The sequence below is a fragment of the Rhinatrema bivittatum genome, chromosome 4 (assembly GCF_901001135.1).
Source record: "Rhinatrema bivittatum chromosome 4, aRhiBiv1.1, whole genome shotgun sequence".
Classification (NCBI taxonomy): domain Eukaryota; kingdom Metazoa; phylum Chordata; class Amphibia; order Gymnophiona; family Rhinatrematidae; genus Rhinatrema; species Rhinatrema bivittatum.
Genome location: NC_042618.1, coordinates 405,860,816 through 405,882,236, shown reverse-complemented (window position 1 = coordinate 405,882,236; position 21,421 = coordinate 405,860,816). Strand labels below are relative to the sequence as shown.

Genomic DNA, 21,421 nt, shown 5'->3' with positions numbered 1-21,421 from the left:
AAACAAAAAATCCTCCACCTCTTCTAATTCCTTTAGCTTCAGTTATGTACTTTAACCATGTAATGGGTTACAGACTAGTTGCTACTATAACAAAATACCCAAACCTCTCCTTTTTCCTTTCAGTTTATTGAGCTCTAGTATGAGTGGGCTTAAATTAAACTGGCATCTGTTTATCTCTTGACATAAATAGATCAAAATCTTTTATACTTCAGAGCCTGATACATCAGATATTTAGGAAATGGAAAAGTACTAACAATGATTTCAGATACGTCCCTAAGAGGTAGATTTTAAAAGCCTAGCATACGCATCAATTGGGTCATGTGCACACAAGCTGGGTTCACACGTAGACATAGTCACTGAATTTTAAAAGCCATCCTGATGTGGGCATATTTCCCGCTGCGACACATCTCACTCAATTTAAAAAAGGGTGTGGTCTGGGTGGGACATAGACATTTTGGGGTGTGGCCAAGAGATGTTTATGTAAATACTTGCACACCTAAGGTCCACTGCCGAGTAAGTTTACTTCTGCTATGGAGGAAGTGTAAATTGTAAAAAAAAAAAAAAAAAAACCCCACACACAAAAGCCCCCCCCCCCCCCCAAAAAAAAACAAACAACCACTTTGGAGGGGTTTAAAGGGTCTGGGGTAAGTGGGGGAGTGAAGACTATTAAACCAGGGGGGGGTGTCTTGGCATGGATGCGTGCCGTTTTTAAAAGATCCTGACTTACGTGGTACAAATGGGATTTACGCATGTAGGCACATGCCCACTTAAAATTAGGTACACATGAGTGCACTTCAGTCTATTTTATAATATGCACACGTTATAAAATCGCCACGTCCCTGGGCACCCACTGACATACATGCACCAATGCGTGCCCGCGCACCACTTTAAAAGTTACCATTCCTTAGTTTGAACACTACCATCTGTCTTTACTGGCACTTGAGACTAAGCACTGTATTCCTTGGCAGTACCATGGTATTAAACCCCCTTTCATCTGCAGAGTATGAATTATATCTTGCATGACTCCGTGTGCAGAGGCATGAAGGAGTCCACTCAGAAGATGAAAGGAGGGAGTCCACCTATAAAGATTCATTGTTGTCACCTCCATCTGGAATGGCTGACTCTGTCATGGGTCTGACCATGGTGCCCTCCAGACAGTAGATGCCTGTTCTGCCTAATGGGAAATGCAGCCTTCTTCATATTCTTTATATCTAAGGAATATTTGTGATTTCAAGCAAAGTACTAGAAAGTATTTATTATGGATGTTTTTATTTTGTTAACTGCTTAGTTTCTTAATGGATTACAGTTTGGGCTGCCAGAAGTAATTGTGGTATGAATTACTTAAACTGACCTAGAAAGCTTCAGTTTTCTAGATATCCCAACAAAAATAATTTGGGGCCTAATATGAACAGGTCTGTATTAAACATTATGGTGCCCATAGGCAGAAGACAGAGGTGCAGACATTTCTCCCCACAAATCAGAGCAGTAGGGGAATCTTTGGGGGTTTTTTTTGGTGCCTTCAGAAACTTGGCACCCTAGGTACTTGCCTGTGTTGCCTATCCCTGAAGTTGACCCTGAATATCAACTCCAATTATGTCAACGTCTTTATTATCTTAGCTATATCCTTACAATATTGTCCAATGGACATTCCTACCCAGTGACTTAGCCAAAACAGAATTTTGGCTGGGCCCAAAGTTAACATGGGTGGGCACTAAGTATATACATCTGAGCCATGGTAGTTATGCTATTGATAAAAATTTTAGCATGCACCCAGCAGAAATTACCATTTCTCACAGTACATCAAACAACAAAATCAAGAAATACAAATCAAGAATCATAATAGTAAACCCATACTAATAAGAATAAATATTTCAAAACATCTGATAATTAAAAAATGCTATACATTTCCAAAAATACCAATAAAATATTTCAAAACAGCAGAAACATCAAATATACTCAATTACATCTACTAAGGATTTTAAAAAATCTCCTGCCCTCCATACCTGGGCTCTTTTGATTTACAGTCACCCTGTGTTGTGCGGGTCGGCTGCCCTGGCCGGCAGCCGATCTCGGTTACCTTAGCCGCAGCGCAACCGACAGGGTTCCAGGGCCCGCCGTTGCCACTGGAGCTCACCACTATTGCCTTGCAATTGCCCCTCCTCCAGCCGGTGGCGCGGCGGGACGCTTCAGGCTGGCTCGGCGAGCCTGCAGAGCATTCAACGCCACCAGCATTCAAACGGCTCCCTAGGTGCGCACATCATTTCCTTTTGAATTAAAGGGCCAGTGTCGGGTAATTGCCCGGCCCTCTCTGACATCCATAGTGCAGGGACTATATAAGAATAGTCCCTGCACTCTACCAGTGCCTTGACAACAAGTCTCCTAGCCTGGCTTCCTGATTTTCCTAAGGTTTCCTAGGTTCCTGAGTTTCCTGTGTGTCTCCTGAAGTTCCTGAGTTCCTGTCCCATCCTGTTCTTCGAACTGCTGCCTGCCTCGACCTTTGCCTGGACACCGACCATGAGTATCCCCACCTGCCTTGACCTTTGCCTGGACACCGACCACAAGTATCACTGCCTGCTTTGACCCTTGCCTGGACAACTACCACAGAGACCCCACGTAAGTCCAGCCGGCCCCAGCACCCGAGGGCTCAACCTAAAGGGAACATGGGCTGGAAGTGGTGAAGCTCCAGCGGGGTCTCTGCTCCTCTTCAGCCTCGCCTGCCGAAGGTAGGGACTTGTGGGGTTTCTCCTCACAGGTAGAAACAACTCCCCTTCGGTCCAAGGGTCCATATACAGAACAGATTGCCAAGGCCATGGATCTGGTGGAGGCTATTCCAGGCCTACCTCAGAAGATTATAGAACAGCAAAGGGTCCTGGAGACACTAGCAGCATCCATGGAGCATCTCAGCGCCCACCTTGACTCCGTGGTACCTGCCGGTGCTGCTGCAACCCCATCCACGCCAAGTCTTCCAATGCCAGCGCCACCCAAGCACTCGGTATTTTCACTTCCTGCTCCTCCTCGTTATGCCGGGGATACACAGTGATATCGAGGATTCCTTATTTAGTGCAACATGCACTTTTGCCTTCAGGCTGCACTGTTCCCAGACAGTGTTACGAAGACTACTTTCATTCTGCCCTTACTTGAGGGTAAGGCTTTAGCCTGGGCTTCCTCCCTGTGGGAACGCTCGGACCCCATTCTCAAGAATCTTCCCCGATTCCTGGACTTTTTTCGGACAGTCTTCAAAGAACCAGGTTGTTGGTGGCTTCCGGATCTGAACTCCTGTGTATCCGTGAAGGCGGGTGTTCCCTGGTGGATTATACAGTTGAATTTCATATACTGGCTACCGAACTCCATTAGGGAAAGGACTGCCTCTGGTCTATCTTTTTGGATGGGTTAGCACCCAGCATCAAGGATGAGTTGGCAACCCATGAACTTCTGGCCTCTCTGGATAGTCTTAACAGGCAGGATTGACCGACGCCTGCAGGAGAGAGCCCACGAGCTACCGGGCCCGAGGAGGCATGGGACTGCCGTCAGTCGTCCCTGACATTCTTCTCCTGCATCACGTCCACCTTCGTCTCCTGAAAAACAGATGGAAGAACCCATGCAGTTGGGTCGTGGTCGCTTGTCTCCTGAGGAACGCCAGAGGCATCAATGGGCTGGACTCTTCCTGTACTGTGGAGAACCCAGTCATCTAATCGTCGCTGCCCTGTCTGTCCGGTAAACTTCCAAGCCTAGCACTCACCGGGGGATTGATCCTAAGTCTGACCTCACCTGTGCTGCCATTAACACTTTCTGTGGGAGATCGTGACTTTTCCACCTTAGCCTTGGTAGACTCCAGAGCCGGTGGGAATTTTCTGATGCAAGATCTTGTGGAGCAGTTGTTAATTCCTACTCATTCATACCATTGACTCTCTCCTCCATTCATGGGGATCCTCTCCCAGAGAAGATCACACACATCACCACTCCGCTGAAATTCCGCATAAATCTGCACCACTTAGAACGTCTCACCTTTTATGTCATTTGGAAGGCCATCCAGCTCAGCATTCCCTGGCTACAGCTACACAATCCCCAGTTTGACTGGTCCTCACTTCAGCTGACCCAATGGGGCCCTGGTTGCCAAAAGACCTGCTTGAAGCTCACTGCTCTACCATGCTTACCTACCACTTTGGTCCCTGATGGCTTACCTCCTCAATACTCCCAGACATCTTTTTCAAAAAGACTGCGGACACGCTGCCCCCACATTGGGAGTACAACTGTGCCATCAATCTGGTACCGGGTTCCACACCTCCCTGAAGATGGGTCTATCCCTTGTCCCTACCAGAGACCCGCGCTATATCTGAATACATAGAGGAAAATTTACAAAAGGGCTTCATTTGGTTTTCCTCCCCAGCAGGGGCTGGCTTTTTCTTTTGTGGGCAAGAAGGACTGTACCCTTTGTCCGTGTATTGATTACCGTGGGCTGAATACAACCATGAAGGACTGGTACCTGCTACCACTCATAGCTGAGCACTTTGACCACTTACAAGGGGCAAAAATATTCTCCAAGCTGGATCTCCATGGAGCCTACAATTTGGTCCGATACGTGATGGCGACGAATGGAAGACTGAGTTCAACACCAGGAACGGCCACTATGAATACCTGGTCATTCCGTTCAGACTCTGCAATGCTCCTGCTGTCTTTCAAAACCCGATGAATGAGATTTTCCGCGACCTCCTCTACAACTGCGTGGTCATGCACTTAGATGATATCCTGGTATTTTCCAAGGATCTGCAGTCTCCTCACCATGATGTCGCTAAAGTGTTACAACGGCTGCAGGAGAATCGATTGTACACTAAATTAGAAAAATGTGTTTTCGAAAAAGAGGCCCTTCCTTTCCTAGATTACATAGTCTCTAACCAAGGTTTCCGTATGGACCCAGCAAAACCTAAGAGCATTCAGAATTGGCCGCAACCCAGCTGCTTGCGGGCCCTTCAGAAGTTCCTGGGCTTTGCGAATTATTACCACAGCTTCATTCGGAACTATTCCAAATTGGCCGCACCACTCACAGCCCTAGCACATAAGGGAGCCAACACTAAGCAATGGCCCACCGAGGCTGTGGTAGCTTTCCAAACTCTCAAAGAGGCCTTTCTCAAGAAACCGTGTCTCCAGATCTGAGACTTCCTTTCATGGTGGAAGTGGATGCCTTGTCAGAAGGATTAGAAGTGGTGCTCAGTCAGAATGATTCCTCAGGAATCTTGCACCCCTGCTCCTTCTTCTCCAAGAAGTTTTCCTCGGCCAAGCAGAACTATGCCATTGGTGACAAGTAACTCTTAGTGATCAAACTTGCATTTGAAGAGTAGTGCCAGTGGCTTGAAGGAGCCCAACATCGAATTACCATCTACATGGACCACAAAAACCTGAAACATCTCCAGCAGACTCAATGCCTCAACCCACATCAGGCTCATTGGGCTCTCTTTTTTATGTGCTTTGACTTTGAGCTTCGCTATAGACCCGCAGCCAAGAATCTCCACGTAGATGCTCTTTCTTATTCATTCAGCTCTGAGGAAGCTGCCGAGTCTTCACAACATATTATTGATCCAGCTCGAATCCTCCTCTTAGCCACTGAGACTGTCCCCTCCGGGGAAAACAGTGGTTCCCAAAAGACTCTGGAACAAGGTTTTGTCTTGGTCCCACAACTCTCGTGTCACTGGCCACCCAGGACGTGCCAGGACCCTGGCCTTACTTCAGCAGTTCTATTGGTGGCCTAATATGCACAAAGATGTCTGGGCATACATGGACTCTTGTCCAGTCTGCACGCAACAAAAAGCTCTGGTAGGATGCCCTTGGGGGAAGTTACAGCCACTGCCGGTTCCCAAGGAATCATGGACACACACATTCACTGACTTCATCGTGGACATCCAATCTCGCAGGGCAAGATGGTCATCTGGATGGTAATTGAACGCTTTTCAAAGAATGCCCACTTCACGGCACTACCTGGCCTTCCTTGGGCTACCCAATTGGCTCAACTCTTTGTGCAACATATCTTTCACTTGCATGGGCTTCCTAGACATATTACTTCAAATCGGGACACTCAGTTCACTGCGAGATTTTGGCGGAACCTCTGTAACATAGCTCTAGCTATCACAACTGCTTATCATCCCCAAGCTAATGGCCAGGCTGGGCGGACTAACCATTCTCTAAAGTAGTTTGTGAGAACCTACGTCAACACTCAACAAGACAATTGGGCTGATCTCACACCTTGGGCTGAGTTCTTGCATAACTCACATCCATGCACGGCCACAGGAGCCTTGCCATTTCAGATCGTCTATGGCAAACATCCATTTCCACCATTGCCACTGCATTTGTCCGACCCATCTCTGGCAGCTCAGTTGACGGCTGAGATGTTAAAATAACTGTGGATCCATACCCAACAAATGATTCAGCAAGTAGGCTTGATGGCCAAAAGGTTCACAGACCACCACCGCAGACTGGCACCCCAATTCCTTCTAAGAGAAAGTTTGGCTCAGCACCCACTACATCTGCCTAAGGGTGCCATTCATGCATCTGGCCCCTCGCTTCATTGGTCCCTTCACAGTGCTTAGACAATTGGGACCAGTGACATACCAACTTCGGCTACCCCCTTCACTAAAGATTCATAACTCCTTCCACATCTCTCTTCTTAAGCCCCTCATACACTCCTGGCCTTCCTGGAGAGTACCTGATCCACCGCAGCTTGCCGCTGAGAGCAACGCTATCTATCAAGTGCATGAGATCCTGGATGTTCGGAGACAAGGTTGAAGGTGGGAATACCTTCTGTCTTGGGAGGGATATGGGCCAGAGGAGAATTCATGGGAACCGGCTTCCAACATCTTAGACAAGAACCTAATTAAGCAATTCCATGCGGATCATCAGGGAAACCCAAACCTTCAGGAGGAGGGTGTAGACGGAGGGGTACTGTTGCGTGAGTCGGCCACTTTGGCCGGCGGTTGTCCTGGTTTACCTTAGCCATGGAGGACAGAGGTTCCGTGGTCCGCTGCAGCCACCGGAGTTCACCACTGTCGCCTCGCAATTGCCCCTCCTCCAGCAAGCAGTGCAGCAGGACACTTTGGGCTTTCCTGGTGCGGCCTGCAGAGTGTTTGATGCCAACGTTCAAATGTCTCCCTAGGCACGCATGCAAGTTGTTTCCTTTTGAATTAAAGGGCCAGTGTCAGGTAATCGCGTGGCCTTATTGATGACATCATAGTGCAGGGACTATATAAGAATAGTCCCTGCACTCTCAGTGCCTTGGCAACAAGTCTCCTAGCCTGGCTTCCTGATTTCCTGAGTTTCCTGTGTGTCTCCTGAAATTCCTGAGTTCTTGTCCCATCCTGTTCTTCGGACTGATTCCTGCCTCAACCTTAGCCTGGACACCAACCATGAGTATTGCTGCCTGCCTCAACCTTAGCCTGGACACCGACCACAAGTATCGCCGCCTGCCTCGACCCATGCCTGGACACCCACCACAGAGACCCCACGAAGTCCAGCCGGCCCCGGCACCCGATGGCTCAACCTAAGGGGAACTTGGGCTGGTAGTGGTGAAGCTCCAGCAGGGTCTCTGCTCCTCTCCAGTCTTCCTTGCCAAAGGTAGGGACTTGATTGGTTTCTTCTTACAGGTAGAAACAACTCCCCTTCGGTCCAAGGGTCCATATTCAGAACATCCTGAGATTGTCGTGGGCTGGGGGCTGCACAAACTTTATCTTCTCTCTCATACACATACATTTACACATTCATTCTCTCACATACTCCCGCTCTCTCTCCCTCATATAGGTGCACAGGCTCTCTCTCACACTCACACACACACACACACACACACACACATATTCATTCTGTGACACACACGCCCATGAAACAGCCCTACATATGAAAAGTCAGCACTGCAAATATTACACCAGGCACTGGAACACCAGTATACCTCCTATTAGGAAGACAAAACAAGCCAGGCAGCTACACAAAAACTACATGCTAGCAGAATACCTCACCTTGGTTACACAATCAAAATACAGAACCTCACCAAATACAAAATAAACATCATAAAGTATAAATAGAAACATGCAGACAAAACTTGAAATGGAAACCACAACAAGCCAGATGCTGTATACAATGCAACAATGGAAAAATAGAATCATCACCTTTCTTTATAAACAATAGAATCAAGAAATATAAAACATCAATCATAACAGTAAAATCATATTAATAAAAATAATATTTCAAAACAGCTGATGAACAGAATCATCCAATAATTAAAAACTCATATAAAAATATTTAAAATTGTCCCAAACACCAATAAAATATTTCAAATCAGCAGGCACATCAAATAAATTCCAATAATTAAAACTAGTAAAGGAAAAAAATATTCTGCTTTCCATACCTGGAAACATTTGATTCCAGTCACCCTGAGACTGTTGTGGATTATTTATGTATTTAAAAATATTTATATCCCACCCCTCCAAATAGTTTGGGGCAGGTTCCACAATAATATACATAGTAAATAGTCGGGGGCAAGGGGGTGTGCACAAAATTTCTCCTCTCTCTTATACACACACATTCATATTCTCATATGGTCATTCACAAGCACATTCTCACTAACACACACACATTCTGTCAGATGTTCATAGACATGCTCCCGCACACATACAGTCATGCTCTCAGAGGCTCCCTGACACATGCATGCTACCTGACTCACACTCTTTCATGTGCTCCCATATATGCACATGCTCCCTCACATATCTGCGCCTACACAGACATACATGCTCTCAGATACTCCTTGACATACAGTCTCCTCTCCCTCACACATTCCCACACATGCTGCCTGACTCACACATGTGCCCTCTCTCACGCTTCTCCCCTCCATAAAACAAAAAAATATTTTTACTTACATTCGGGCCGATACAATAAAAATCGCAGGAGAGCAGGCGATCGCCCGCTCTCCTGGCGCGCACACAGGCCACTCTCCTGTGCGTGCGATTCAGTAAATTAATTTATTTAAATTAGGGCCTACGGTAAAAAGGGGCACTAGGGACACTAGCGCGTCCCTAGCGCCTCTTTTTGGACAGGAGTGGCGGCTGTCAGCGGGTTTGACAGCCGACGTTCAATTTTGCCGGCGTCGGTTCTCAAGCCCGCTGACAGCCACGGGTTTGGAAACCGGACGGTGGCAAAATTGAGCATCCGATTTTCAACCTGCGAGCCGCAGGCCCATTTTAAAATTTTTTTTTTTTTTAATTTTTAACTTTTTTTAACTTTTGGGACCTCCAACTTAATATCGCCATCCTCAACACCTACAGAAACGCCATCCACAAAACCAAGAAAGATTTTTACGCAAAAAAATCCACAATTTCGTCTTCGACTCAAAGGCACTTTTCTCATACGTCTCATCACTTACCAAACCATTACCTCCTTTCATTCCAGACCACCAAGCACTTAACAAAGCCAACGAACTCGCCAAATACTTCAAGTCAAAAATCTCCAACCTAACCTGTTCTCTTACAACCTACAACCCCACACCATCACCCCACCTCACAACCCAGCCTCAACAAAATTTCAGTCTAGGGTCCTTCAAACCCACCTCTGCGCTCGAGATAGAAAATACCCTCAAGAAACTCAAACCGTCCTCCCACCCTTCAGATCCACTACCAACAAACCTGCTTATCGCCATCCCGAATACCATCGCAAAACCACTAGCGGAAATCATTAATACCTCTTTATCACAAGGCATAGTACCCAACCAGTTAAAGTTAGCAATTCTCAAACCGCTTCTAAAAAAACCAAACGCCTCTCCAAAGGACCCAGCTAACTTCCGGCCCATCGCAAACTTACCTTTGATTGCCAAACTGATGGAAAAAACGGTCAACAGGCAACTTTCAGAATACCTCGAAGATCACAACATACTCTCCCCAGCTCAGTACGGCTTTCGCAAATCTTTAAACACCGAATTCCTTCTTCTCTCACTCACGGACACCATCCTCTTTAACCTGGAGAAAAAACAATCCTTCCTGCTGGTGCTTTTAGATTTATCTGCAGCTTTCAACACGGTGAAACACACAATACCATAGACCAACTAGCAAACATAGGCATCAAAGATTCTGCACTCAACTGGTTCAAATCCTTCCTGTGCAACAGGCTCTATAAAGTAAGGATAAATAATAAAGAATCTCTCCCTGTCCAGTCAGACCTGGGAGTCCTTCAAGGCTCCTCCCTCTCACCCACGCTGTTCAACATCTACCTCATCCCACTCTGCCAGCTTCTCTCAAACCTCAAACTCACTTTTTATCTCTATGCGGATGGCATACAGATTCTCATACCGATCACAGAGTCCCTGCAAAAAACTATTACCTACTGGAATGACTGCCTTCAACCAATCAAACACCTACTCTCCAGCCTCAACTTAGTGCTGAACGCCAATAAAACCACGACTCCCTCACCAACCCAGCAAGCATCGCTCAAACCACAAGCTTAAACATTAATTTCTCACCAGATGTCAGGAATCTAGGAGCATGGCTGGACAACCAACTAAATCTAAAAAAATTCATAAACACCACCACAAAGGACTGCTTTTACAAATTGCAAGTCCTTAAAAAGTTAAAACCTCTCCTTCACTTCAACGACTTCCGCCTAGTACTACAATCCATTGTCCTAAGAAAAATTGACTATTGCAACTCTCTCATACTCGGACTCCCCTCCAACTCAATCAAACCCTTACAGATGGTCCAGAACGCCGCCGCCGCCAGAATCCTTACAAACTCCAACAAAAGAGAACATATCACCCCCATTCTCTGCAACCTACACTGGCTACCTATCAAGTACAGGATTCTCTTCAAAGTCCTTACCATCATTCATAAAGCAATTCACAACATTTCTCCCATCAACTTAAAGTCACAACTTCGACCGCACACATCCTCCAGACCCATCAGAAATGCTTATAAAGGCACACTGTATGCACCGCCTGCAAAAACTTCACTTAGGAAACAAGCTCTATCTGCTGCAGGACCCCACCAATGGAATGCTCTCCCCCCAGACCTACGACTTGAACCTAGCCATCCGGTGTTTAAAAAAAAGCTAAAAACCTGGCTCTTCAGCCAAGCTTTCCCAGACACTTAAGCAAAACCCAATTGGTTATCTCCACCGAATCCTCGTGTTCATTATTTAGTATCCCTCCCTACTATATTTGAATTCATAGTCAAGCAGTAGCACGAACTCTCCATCAGCAACCCTCAGTTCAGGAACTTACTTAAGTCCAGTTATTCTCTCTAATGCCAGCTCTATTTCATGTCATATTTACGCTCTTATCACATGCTTCCCTCCCTACCACATCGTTCAATCGTTTACGTAAAACCGCTACATTTTTCTGTATAATGTGATTTAATTTGTTCAAATCGTTTTCTAATGTATTCTATTTATAGCCCTTTGGCATGTTTTTATATCTCAGAGAGATTGATTTACTGTTCAATTGTTTTTTTAATTGTTTTTTATGGAGTTGTCCTGTTCAATTGTTCAATTGTTTTATGTAAAACCTAGGGCCTCTTCTTAGGCCTTGGGCATTTTTCTGTTTCTCTGTTCCATGTAAACCGGATTGATTTGTATCTCTTACAAGAACTTCGGTATATAAAAATTCTAAATAAATAAATAATATTAAGTCAGAGGGTGCACAGAAAAGCAGTTTTTACTACTTTTCTGTGCACTTCCCCGGCGCCAGCAGAAATTAACGCCTACCTTTGGGTAGGCGCTAATTTCTTAAAGTAAAATGTGCGGCTTGACTGCATATTTTACTTACTGTATCGTGCGGGAATGACTAATAGTGCCGCAACATGCATTTGCATGTTGCGGGTGCTATTATTCTCAGGGGGGGGGGGGTTGGACGCGTGTTTTCGACGCGCTATTACCCCTTACTGAATAAGGGGTAAAGCTAGCACGTCAAAAGCGCGGCCAAATGCGGGTTAACAGTGCGCTCCACCAGAACGCTGTTAGGAATCTGTGTTGCGGACTCCTGAAGGAGGGAGGAATTAGCAGTCTGTAATAGATCTGCTATCTGATGGGAGGAGCAATCAGATAGGAGCAGCAATCTGTTAGGAAAGCTCTGTGATGGAGCTGTGAGGTAGCAATCTTGTAGTGTCTCAGATATCGTCTTGCTAAGGAGTAGCAATCTGTAATGAATCTGATATATTGTAGGTGAATCCTTGGGCCGGTGGCAGATGACCACGCCCCGGGAGGATATCCCGAGAGGGACCATCGGCTAGGCTTGAGTATGGAGACAGACACACATTAGTTCTTTTATTAAACAGGTTTTTGAAAACCACCAGAGGTGGCAGTAGTGAGCAGGTATGCCCGGCAGGGCTGTAGTCCCTCAGGTACTGGAACAGCGATCCAGGAAGGCTGAGCTGTTGAGAAACTGTAGAAAGTGAGTAGGCAGAGTAGGCAGAGTTCATGAACAGAACTAGATAACAAAACTCACATAAGGTCTCAAGGAAGCTCAGGAGCTGGAAAGGTTTAGGCCCTCGAGGAGTGAGCACCTGGTTCCAGGGAAAGCTCTGAGAGAGAGATGGTAACTCACAATTGTTTGTAACAGCGATAGCTTCCAAGCAGTAGCAAATCTTCAGAGTGTCCAGGAACATGGGCTCTCCAGGAGTGAGTACCGGTTCCTATCTGTAATCTGAAAGAAAGAAAAGAGCGAGGCCCCCGAGGAGCGGGTACCTCTGGTAAGTCCGAGGAGGCAGAGTAGCTTTGGACAGCCGAAGCGAGTCCTTGCTAACTCAGTTTGTTAGCAAAATAGAGACCTTTAAATATTGGAAGCGGATGACGTCATCTCAGGGGGACACCCCTGAGGTTCGTGCTCTTGTTGGTAGTTCAATCAGAGCGCGCGCGCCTTAAGTCTTCAGGCAACATGGATCTGCAACGTCGAGCCGGTCCGGGGACGCTGGAGGGAGACGGCATGGAGACGCCACGGCAGCCAGCCATCCATCAGACCCAGAGGGAGTCGCCACAGAGGTAGAGAGGGCGGAGTGAGGGCGTCGAGCAGCGACGGTCGCAACAAGTGCACTGTACTGTATCGGCCTGACTGGTGGTCAGGGAGGGAGGCATACTTGGGAACTCTCAGGATTTCCCCCTGAGACTCGAAATTTGCATCAAATGCAGGGTCTCAGGGAAGCACTAAAACTCTCAAGGTCTCTCTGTGTAGAGCTCAGCCACTCCACTTTCTCAGTAAGCCTGCAGAGAACAGCGAGCCTAGAGTAGACACTGCAAACAGCATGTGGGGAGAAGCTGGAGAGGGGCTGCAACTCACACAAAACTCAGTCTGCAGCTGTGATTCCAGAACTTGGGAATCACTCAGCTAAGGGTCGAGTGAGAATGCATAAGTCATGGAGCTGAGACTTATACGGGGAGGGAGCAAAAAACATGCTGAGGTCAGGGAGAGATGAAGGGGAAGTATGCTGGGTCATCTCAGGAGGCGGGACAGGTGATGGGTGGGAGAAACAATTGTGGATTAGTTGGATGGGGGGCAGTGGAAGAGAAAAAGCTCATTACATATTAGTCCATTCCTTCCCCTCCCCCCACCCTCTGCTAATCAACAGCAATCTCAGGGTGACCACAACTCAAAGTTCCCAGGTATGGAGAGAGAATTCAACAAGCATGGTGGCCCCAAAATAAACTGAATCCAAGTTGATTCCTGCTCCTGACCCAAAGGTGGTGTGCTTTGGTGTGGGAAGGGGCTGGAAGACCCCCAACTGTGTGTTTTGTTTTGTTTTTTAAATTACATTTTACTGTGGGACCAGCATGAGGGGAGTCGAGCTGGAGGCAGGGGTGGAAAGTCCCTGTGCTGCCTCCCGTTGGCACTCCGAGGCAGGTGAGCGGGAAGCAGCTACTGATGTCGCCGCGTGAGAAAAATGCTGCTTCAGGGTCTGGTGTTGGTTGCAGTGGCTCCATACACCAACCCCTTCACTGGCAGCGGTGACCGCTGAGCCACAGACACCAATTCTTGCGCCTTCCTGGCCCTGCTGCGCTGAGCTGGACGCTTTGACTTCCTCCTAGGCTAGGGCGTACCCACATGATGCTATGGAACACACCTCCATCCAGACTCCTCTTGGGTGACCCAAGAGGGAGGGGAGGGAATGAGCATGAGGAGGCTGCCACTCGGAGGAGGGAATGAGGTTTTGGGTACGCCTGGGGCCGCAAGAGCCTGCCGCTGACTTCCAGCCGCCTCTGCTGCTAACTTGTATCTGGCGGGCAGGGTGTCCGAGGAAGAAGATGAACTAAGGTAGGATTTTTCCAGTAAAGTTGGGGACCCCTCCACTAGGATTCCTGGATAGCCGCTGGGAGAGTTAGCGCATTAAATATCACCAAGGGCTCTACCCAGAGGTCTGAATAAAGGATCCCTACCTACAGAGGAAAATCACTAATGTATCGTCAGATGCAAATTCACATTTCTGGACAATGAACTTTAATTTATGAGTACGACTCAGTAAACTTTTATTTAACAGTCAGAGCCTGGTCCTGTCTATTCATTACTGCCTCTCACTTCATGAGAAGCACCTACAGTCTTCCCACACTGGGAGTAGCACAGCATCATCTGGGCCACAAATGAGAGCTTATCCCCAATAAACAGAATCCCCCCAAGGGATTGAGAGTCAAGCATGGGATGGAATTGCTAGCTGGAGCAACCCCCCAAAAATATAAATTAGTTGTGTGCCCTGAAAGGAGTAATTACTACCAAAAAAAGGATTGCAACAGTGAACCTCTTAATCAAAGTGATTCCTTACCTAAAATGTATAATACATTGAACAGTGCTCATTCTGTGTGCAACCAGCATCAACTGCAGGATCATACAATAAAACAAAAAAAAAATTACTTCTAGCAATCCATGTAACAAAAATGTTGCAGGCATGAGCCCTTAGGCTGAGGCGGGGTTGGCACAACCTGCACAGAGAAGTCCTGCAGGTCCCCACAGTCAGCAGGCAGACCCAGATGAGGAAGAGGCCCAACTAGAGCTTGCCTTTACCAGCCCACTTTCCCCTTGGGTTGAGCCTTTGGGTGTTGGGGCCAGTAGGTCTTAGTTGGGGGCCTCTGCTGGAGAGATCCGTTAACGAAGCCGGGTTGGAGCAGGAGAAGATGAAGCATATTCAAAGGCAGACTATGGTTGGAGGCAAGCAGCAGTCAGGAGAGTCCAGGAGTCAGGCAGTGATTAGCGACAGGTCGCAAGCGAGAATGTCCAGGAGTCAGGCGGGGTCAATACCAGGTTATCCACCTGTAGGCCAGAAGGAATGGATAGACAGGGCAGGAAGGCGAGAAGCAGCACAAGCAGGTAAGGAACAAGTAGAAGAACAGAAGACAAAGACAAGGCCCACAGGAACTGAAGACGACGGGGATCACTGGAACTGAAGACACAGAATGCAGGGGCTTGAACGAAGGCAGGGAACACTGAGGCGACTCACACACTGTAGGGAAATCTGTTGCCAAGACGAGGACTGAAGGAAGAGAGGGCCTTTTATAGGCCAGGGCTTGTGAGGCCATCCATGCGATTTCCCGCCACAGGCCCTCTAAGATTGATGATGTCGGGCATGCGCATGCCTAGGGGTGGCCATGAGAAGAACTGGTGGTGTCCTTCCGCGTGTCGATGTTGAGCCTGTCTGAATGCAGCTGCCTGAGAAGTCCTTGGCAGTCTCTGGAATCGGTGACAGAGACTCAGACCGCAGGTAAGTGCAGGGAGACCCACAGACTGCCAAACGCAACAAAAGATGACTTCAGATGACTCCAGAGATATCTTTACTCTGTATTTTTATTATACCGAACTAAAGAATTATTAGTAATTCTCTACTTCTACTGGTGTTGCCTCTTGATTTGCAAATACCTTTTTTGTTTTTAACTGTGCAATAAGTAATTTAGCCTTCATGCTTTATTGGAGTAAAACTAATTTTAGTAAATTGACTACCAGTCTCTTAATTTCTCAGGATAATAGTGTAAATTTAAACCTATTTTTAGTAACTTATGAAAAGAAATGACAAGCATAGTGCATTTTATTTACATAAGAATCCCTAAGAACAGAACATTTTATGGCAAAACATGCTGTATGTCAAACATTCTAACCATACATTACAAAGGGCCAGTCTTGTGACAGTTCAATTCCTGCTCAGACCTTCAGCTCCTTAGGTTAACTGGGGATGAGGCATTGTTCACCTGATGATGGGGGGAGGCAGTTACCGTCATTGCTTAAGAGTGATGCCTAGTGGCCAGCTTCAGGGCTTGTGGTTATTGGGTTGTGGAAGGAACCCGGGTGCATGGCTCCCTGTGCAGGGCCATCACCGCAATGGCTAGACTGGGTGCGTTTAGTAGTGAGGGGAAGAAATATAAAATAGGGGGAGGGGGGAAAATCCCTTGGTAGTTACAAATGAAGGCTCATGGTTACCAGATCCAGGCTCTGGTTGCGATTGAGCTGGAGGGAACAGGAGGAAATTGAAAAAAATCTAGCAGACTGTTGGTGTGAAAAAACTCCCCCAAATCATTTTCATGAGTTGGCAACCTTGTATTGCCCCCTGTATACCTAGAGCAGGGCTTTCCAAACTCGTGGTTAGGATCCCAGATGGGGGTCACAAAACCTTCATTTGGAATCGCAAGTGTCTCAAATGGCAGCACTCTTTAGGTGCCAGCAGCATTAGTGGAAGTGAGGGGTGAGATCAGCTGGGGAATGATGTGAGAAGGGTTAGAGGGGAGGAGAAGATGCTGAGAGGTGAGAGAGGGGATGGGGGATGAGAATGAGGGAATAGAGGATGGGATTAATAAGAGAAGGTGACAGAGGATCATTTGAGATTATAAGAAGGTTTTGGGGGAGGAGGAGAGAATCAGCTGAATGGCTGTGAAAAGGTCTGGATGGGCTTGGGAGATGACAGGAGCAGAAGTTGAGAGAGAGGGTCTGCTGGAGGGAAGAGGTTAAGAGAGGAGGTCTTCTGGAAGGGTTGGAGGTTAAGAGAGTGGATCAGCTGGAGTGCAGGGAGGGTGAGGAGGACCACACTTCTCCTAATTTGTTATGGTCATCTTCTGGGATCATGTAAATTTTTAAGTGCTAAAATAGAGGTGCATTGTGTAAACGTTTGGGAAGCCCTGACCTAGACTGAAGAATCATAAATCAGAGTATACAATTTCCCTGATGACTCAGATTAGCACTATTCAGAACACTTTTTTTTAAAAATTCTTTATTTATGAATTTTAACAATAATTGCACAGAATACATTTTGTACAGAAACAGAGAAAAAGAGAAAAAATAAAGGAAATTATATAGTACAAAGGAAATCTATACTTAATTTTATCCACCATCAAAGAGACAAAGGGGACAGGAAAAAAAGGAGAAAAAACAAAGAATAACCAATATGAGGAAAAAGGCATTATGTGATTTACTTGTTGCATCATTAAAGCATAATAGACTTTCTTAAAGAGAACCTATGGGACTAGAGGTTAAAGCTTTCCGAGCATTAACAAAAGCCTGAAGCTGTTCTGGAACAAAGAAAACATAACTCTCATTTGCTAACTTAACAAAGCATTTGCAAGGAAAGCTTAACATAAACGTAGCACTGAGTGCTAAAACATCTTTACGAAGAGCTAAGAAAGCTTTCCTCCTAATCTGAGTAGCTCGAGAAAAATCCTAACAGCTAGACCCATAAAAGAAACAGCATTCAGAACACTGGTACAAATTATCTGCTACACATTGGGCCAGATTTTCGAACCTACACATGGGCGTAGATTCGGGCGCGCAACCCGGCACTTGTGCACCTTGCACACGCCGAGCCCTAGGGGAGCCCCGATGGCTTTCCCTGTTCCTTTCTCCCCCACCCCCCCATCTCCCAGCCCTACCTAAATCCCACCCCCTACCTTTATTATTTAAGTTGCGCCTGCCTCCGGACTAGTATTGCGTCCTCTGTGTCCGGCCAGCGTAACCCTTTTAAAATCCGCCCCATTGTTTCTGATTGGCCCATGTTGGCCCTGATGTAACAATTGAAGTGACAGAGAGCAGAAAACAACAGAATATCATTCTACTTGATGTAATTTATGGCATAGTTTTGAGCAAAGCTGCTTCCTATGGATGAGGGTGGGTATACTTGTAAAATGGATTTGTGAAACACGTACTGTATTTGTTTTTCTTTATGTTTAATCATTTATATTAGTATTTTTAATCTACTAAGGACAGTTAAGTGAATTTCAAGCAATTTACATAGAAAAGGAAACTTTATTTTTTATGTAAAAAAAAAAAATTACTTATTTTGTATTTCCTATTCCTAACAGTTTTCAATATTTTTTCTAGGTTCCATTTCCTGGGAAGAGAAAGCATCACACCTGCCCATGCCTGCCACACCTGAACTGTGTAAAAATATTAGAAAACAAATATAGATGTTTATAATGTTCAGAAATTGAGGACTACTTTTTATTAGCTAAGGCTTTTTAAAATGTTGTGTTCGCTAATACTGGTCTCCCTTTCTCCTGGGAAAAAAAGATAATGGACCATAGGAAAAAAAAAATCAATATTTGAAAACAATAGTCCATTTTTGTCTTTTAAAGTGTTTTCATGCATGTCTGTTGGTGGGCTTCCTTGCATGCCATTGGTGGCATAATGGTGCATGAAACAGAGTTAGACTGCAGCACTGTGGAGCCGTATCTCCTGGCAGTGCTGTAAAATATTGCCTCAGTACCATATCTTAATTCTGCTCAATGCATCATCCTCCACAAGTGGCCTATAAGAAACCCTTCCAGCTTAGAAAAATTGCTGGGTCTTAGTTTCGTTTTTTTCTCTGTAAGGAAAAGAGTACTACAGAGGCAAGAGCCACACTCTTAATGTGTCTTTGTTTGTCTGGATATGTTTTATGGCGGTAGAACTGCATTGCTCGTCTTCTCATTGCTGACAATGATGGCATCTAGTTCTATAGTACATGGTTATTTTCCTTTTTGAATGTTCAAATTGTCATAATGAAACAAGCTCATGGCACATGAAATCCTAGTCTACTTCTCTGTGTTTCATACACTTAAACAATCTTATTTCATCCATATGTGACAGGTTTGGTTTTATTTTGCCTTGTTGGGATCTGGGATTTTACATTATTTTTAATTACCTTCATAATTTGAATATGATTTAAAAATATGATTTAAAAATAGCATAAGAATTTTTTCAATTTTTTAGTATTATAAAAATACTATTTGCAGATGTAACCCTTAGTGGGGTTTTTACCCCAAGGGCACACAAACTTATTTATCTTCTTATTTAGGGGCTTCTCCAGCTAACACTCCTCCCAGGTCTTGTACTCTCAATCCCAGAGGTGGATTCTTTTTATGGAGGGAGACTTTCGTCTATAGTCCAGACAGTGGTAGGTGGATTCCTGTGTATGTTGATAGCTGTGGCATCCCATGGAGGGAGTTGCTGGGACAAACCAGGCAGGACAAGGCACTGGGTGTTAAATAATTTACTGATTTATTAAGAGTCAAATTAAAGTCCATCTTATCCATAAATGTGCAGTTACAGCTGGATTTAATACAGATAGGGATGTCTCTCTTGGATAGGTGTCCTTTTTTTCAGCAATCTGAGCAGAGCTTCCCATGGTGGTGGAAATTGTGCACAAAAGCTTTCTCAGAGGCCTACCGGGAAACCTTTGAAAGGGGTCCCCTCCTAACACAGAAAAAGCTGACCTGCCTGAGTCTTCAGCTCAATCCCGGACACCCAGCCCTGTATCCTGGTCTCATATAGGTGGAGATCCGGATGGGAGTCTCTAGGTCTTACTTGTCTCCTTCAGTTGTTCTAAATGGTGACTCCTCAACTTGAAAAGTCTTTAGGAACAAGAACCTGCTTTACCAGCCTGGCTCCCAGTGAGAAAGAGTAGTTAAAAACCTCCTCACAGTCAAAAATCTTCCTGGACTGGTGTTCTGCTGTCACAGGTGCTTGCACATTCATGAGGTGAATGGGCTCACCAATCTTCCGCCCCTGTCCTCTGTGTCCGGCAAGCGAGGATGACCTTCCCCAAAAGAGCAAGGTCAAACACAATTCCTTTCCAAAAATAGATTCCTTCTGGCCATCAATTGCCTCATGCTGCCGAGCCTGTCACAGGTACTTGCCATATTCATGGGGTGAATGGGTTCACTGGTCTTCAGCCCTGGAAAAGGAGGTCCACATGAGTTCCAGAAAAAGGTTTCCTTACTGCAACTCAAGACCCTCTGGCAGGGAGTGCACAGAGTAAGTCTTCTTCCAAAAAGTAAAGGCCTGATGGGGCGGAGGGGGGGGGGGGGGGCTCAACCAGGGAGTTAAAAACAGACATCCTGCTCTGTGTCTGTCCTGAACTAACCACACTCTGAATCACAAAATAGCTGGGATATAAAGGCAAGAGCAACCAATCCCAGCTCTCCTAAGTGGGAGGAGGGCAAGGGGATGGAAGGCTCTTGAGAGCTGAAATATCCAACTAGGACCTAGGGACAGTTAGTGGCAAACTGGAGAGTCCGGCCACATAGATAATATTGCAATGTATTCAGGACAAATGCAGAGGCTGTACTACTAGTTAGATAGAGCTATATGAATGTATTAAAATAATGCAGGTGTAATGGATAAGGCTGATCATCACATCAAAACAGGATTCACTTTTATATGACATTGCAGAAAAATTAGGTTTGAAATATGCTAGTCTAAATTTTATTTTAGCATTTTAATTGGAGAGATTTTATATATTAATCCAGCATAAAACTAGTTGTACATCTTCTAAAAATATTTATTCACTTATATGATAAATTTCATTGAAAGGGTATTTTGTTGTACCAGACTGCCTAATATATTGCCATTGTATACAGTATGTGTCAACATGTAAATTGCTGAAAAAAAATGATTGCGTAAAATTCTGTATCAGAATAATAGCAGTATGTCACTTGATTTTAATATATTCTTATTTTTATGTGTTCTGCACATTTCTTTCAGTGTAAGAAAATAGCAAATATGTTCCTAAACTTGAAAATGAATTAAGCAGAATGAAATTTCTCTTTCTGTTCTCATGCTAAGTCTAAAACAATGTATACTAGTCGTACAGTGTATCATAGATCTCCAAAGATATTGGAGACCAAGACCCAAATGCCTTAAGTTTATTTATGAGTTAGGGCATAATCTGCTCTAGACATAGTTTCTCAAACATTTCTACTTGTCTCCCCTCCTCCCCTTAACAATGTTTGTTTATTTTTTAGATTTTATTTATATTCCGTCTTTCAGGTACTTCGAAATGGATTACATTTAGGGACTATAGGTATTTTCCTTATCACCAGAAGGCTTCCAGCATAAAGCCCTGATTTACTAAGGCTTCTCTCCCATTCTGTGTTTTTGGAAAAAATGCTTAGTAAATGAGGCCCTAAGGCCTGCATTTATCAAAATGCGGTAAGTACTGCATGTGATTGCAAAAGGGGCGTGGTTTAT

General features: G+C 45.4%; 1 protein-coding gene across 1 annotated transcript in view; it reads left to right on the top strand.

The window, feature by feature from the left end:
* Positions 1-19,030, top strand: part of PROK2 (prokineticin 2) — a 46,793-nt gene extending 27,763 nt beyond the window's left edge. Inside the window, exon 3 of the mRNA XM_029597604.1 lies at positions 18,293-19,030. Coding sequence (XP_029453464.1) covers positions 18,293-18,388 — 96 coding nt within the window. The 3' untranslated portion in view covers positions 18,389-19,030. The remainder of the gene's footprint in view (positions 1-18,292) is intronic.
* The last annotated feature ends 2,391 nt before the right edge of the window (positions 19,031-21,421 follow it).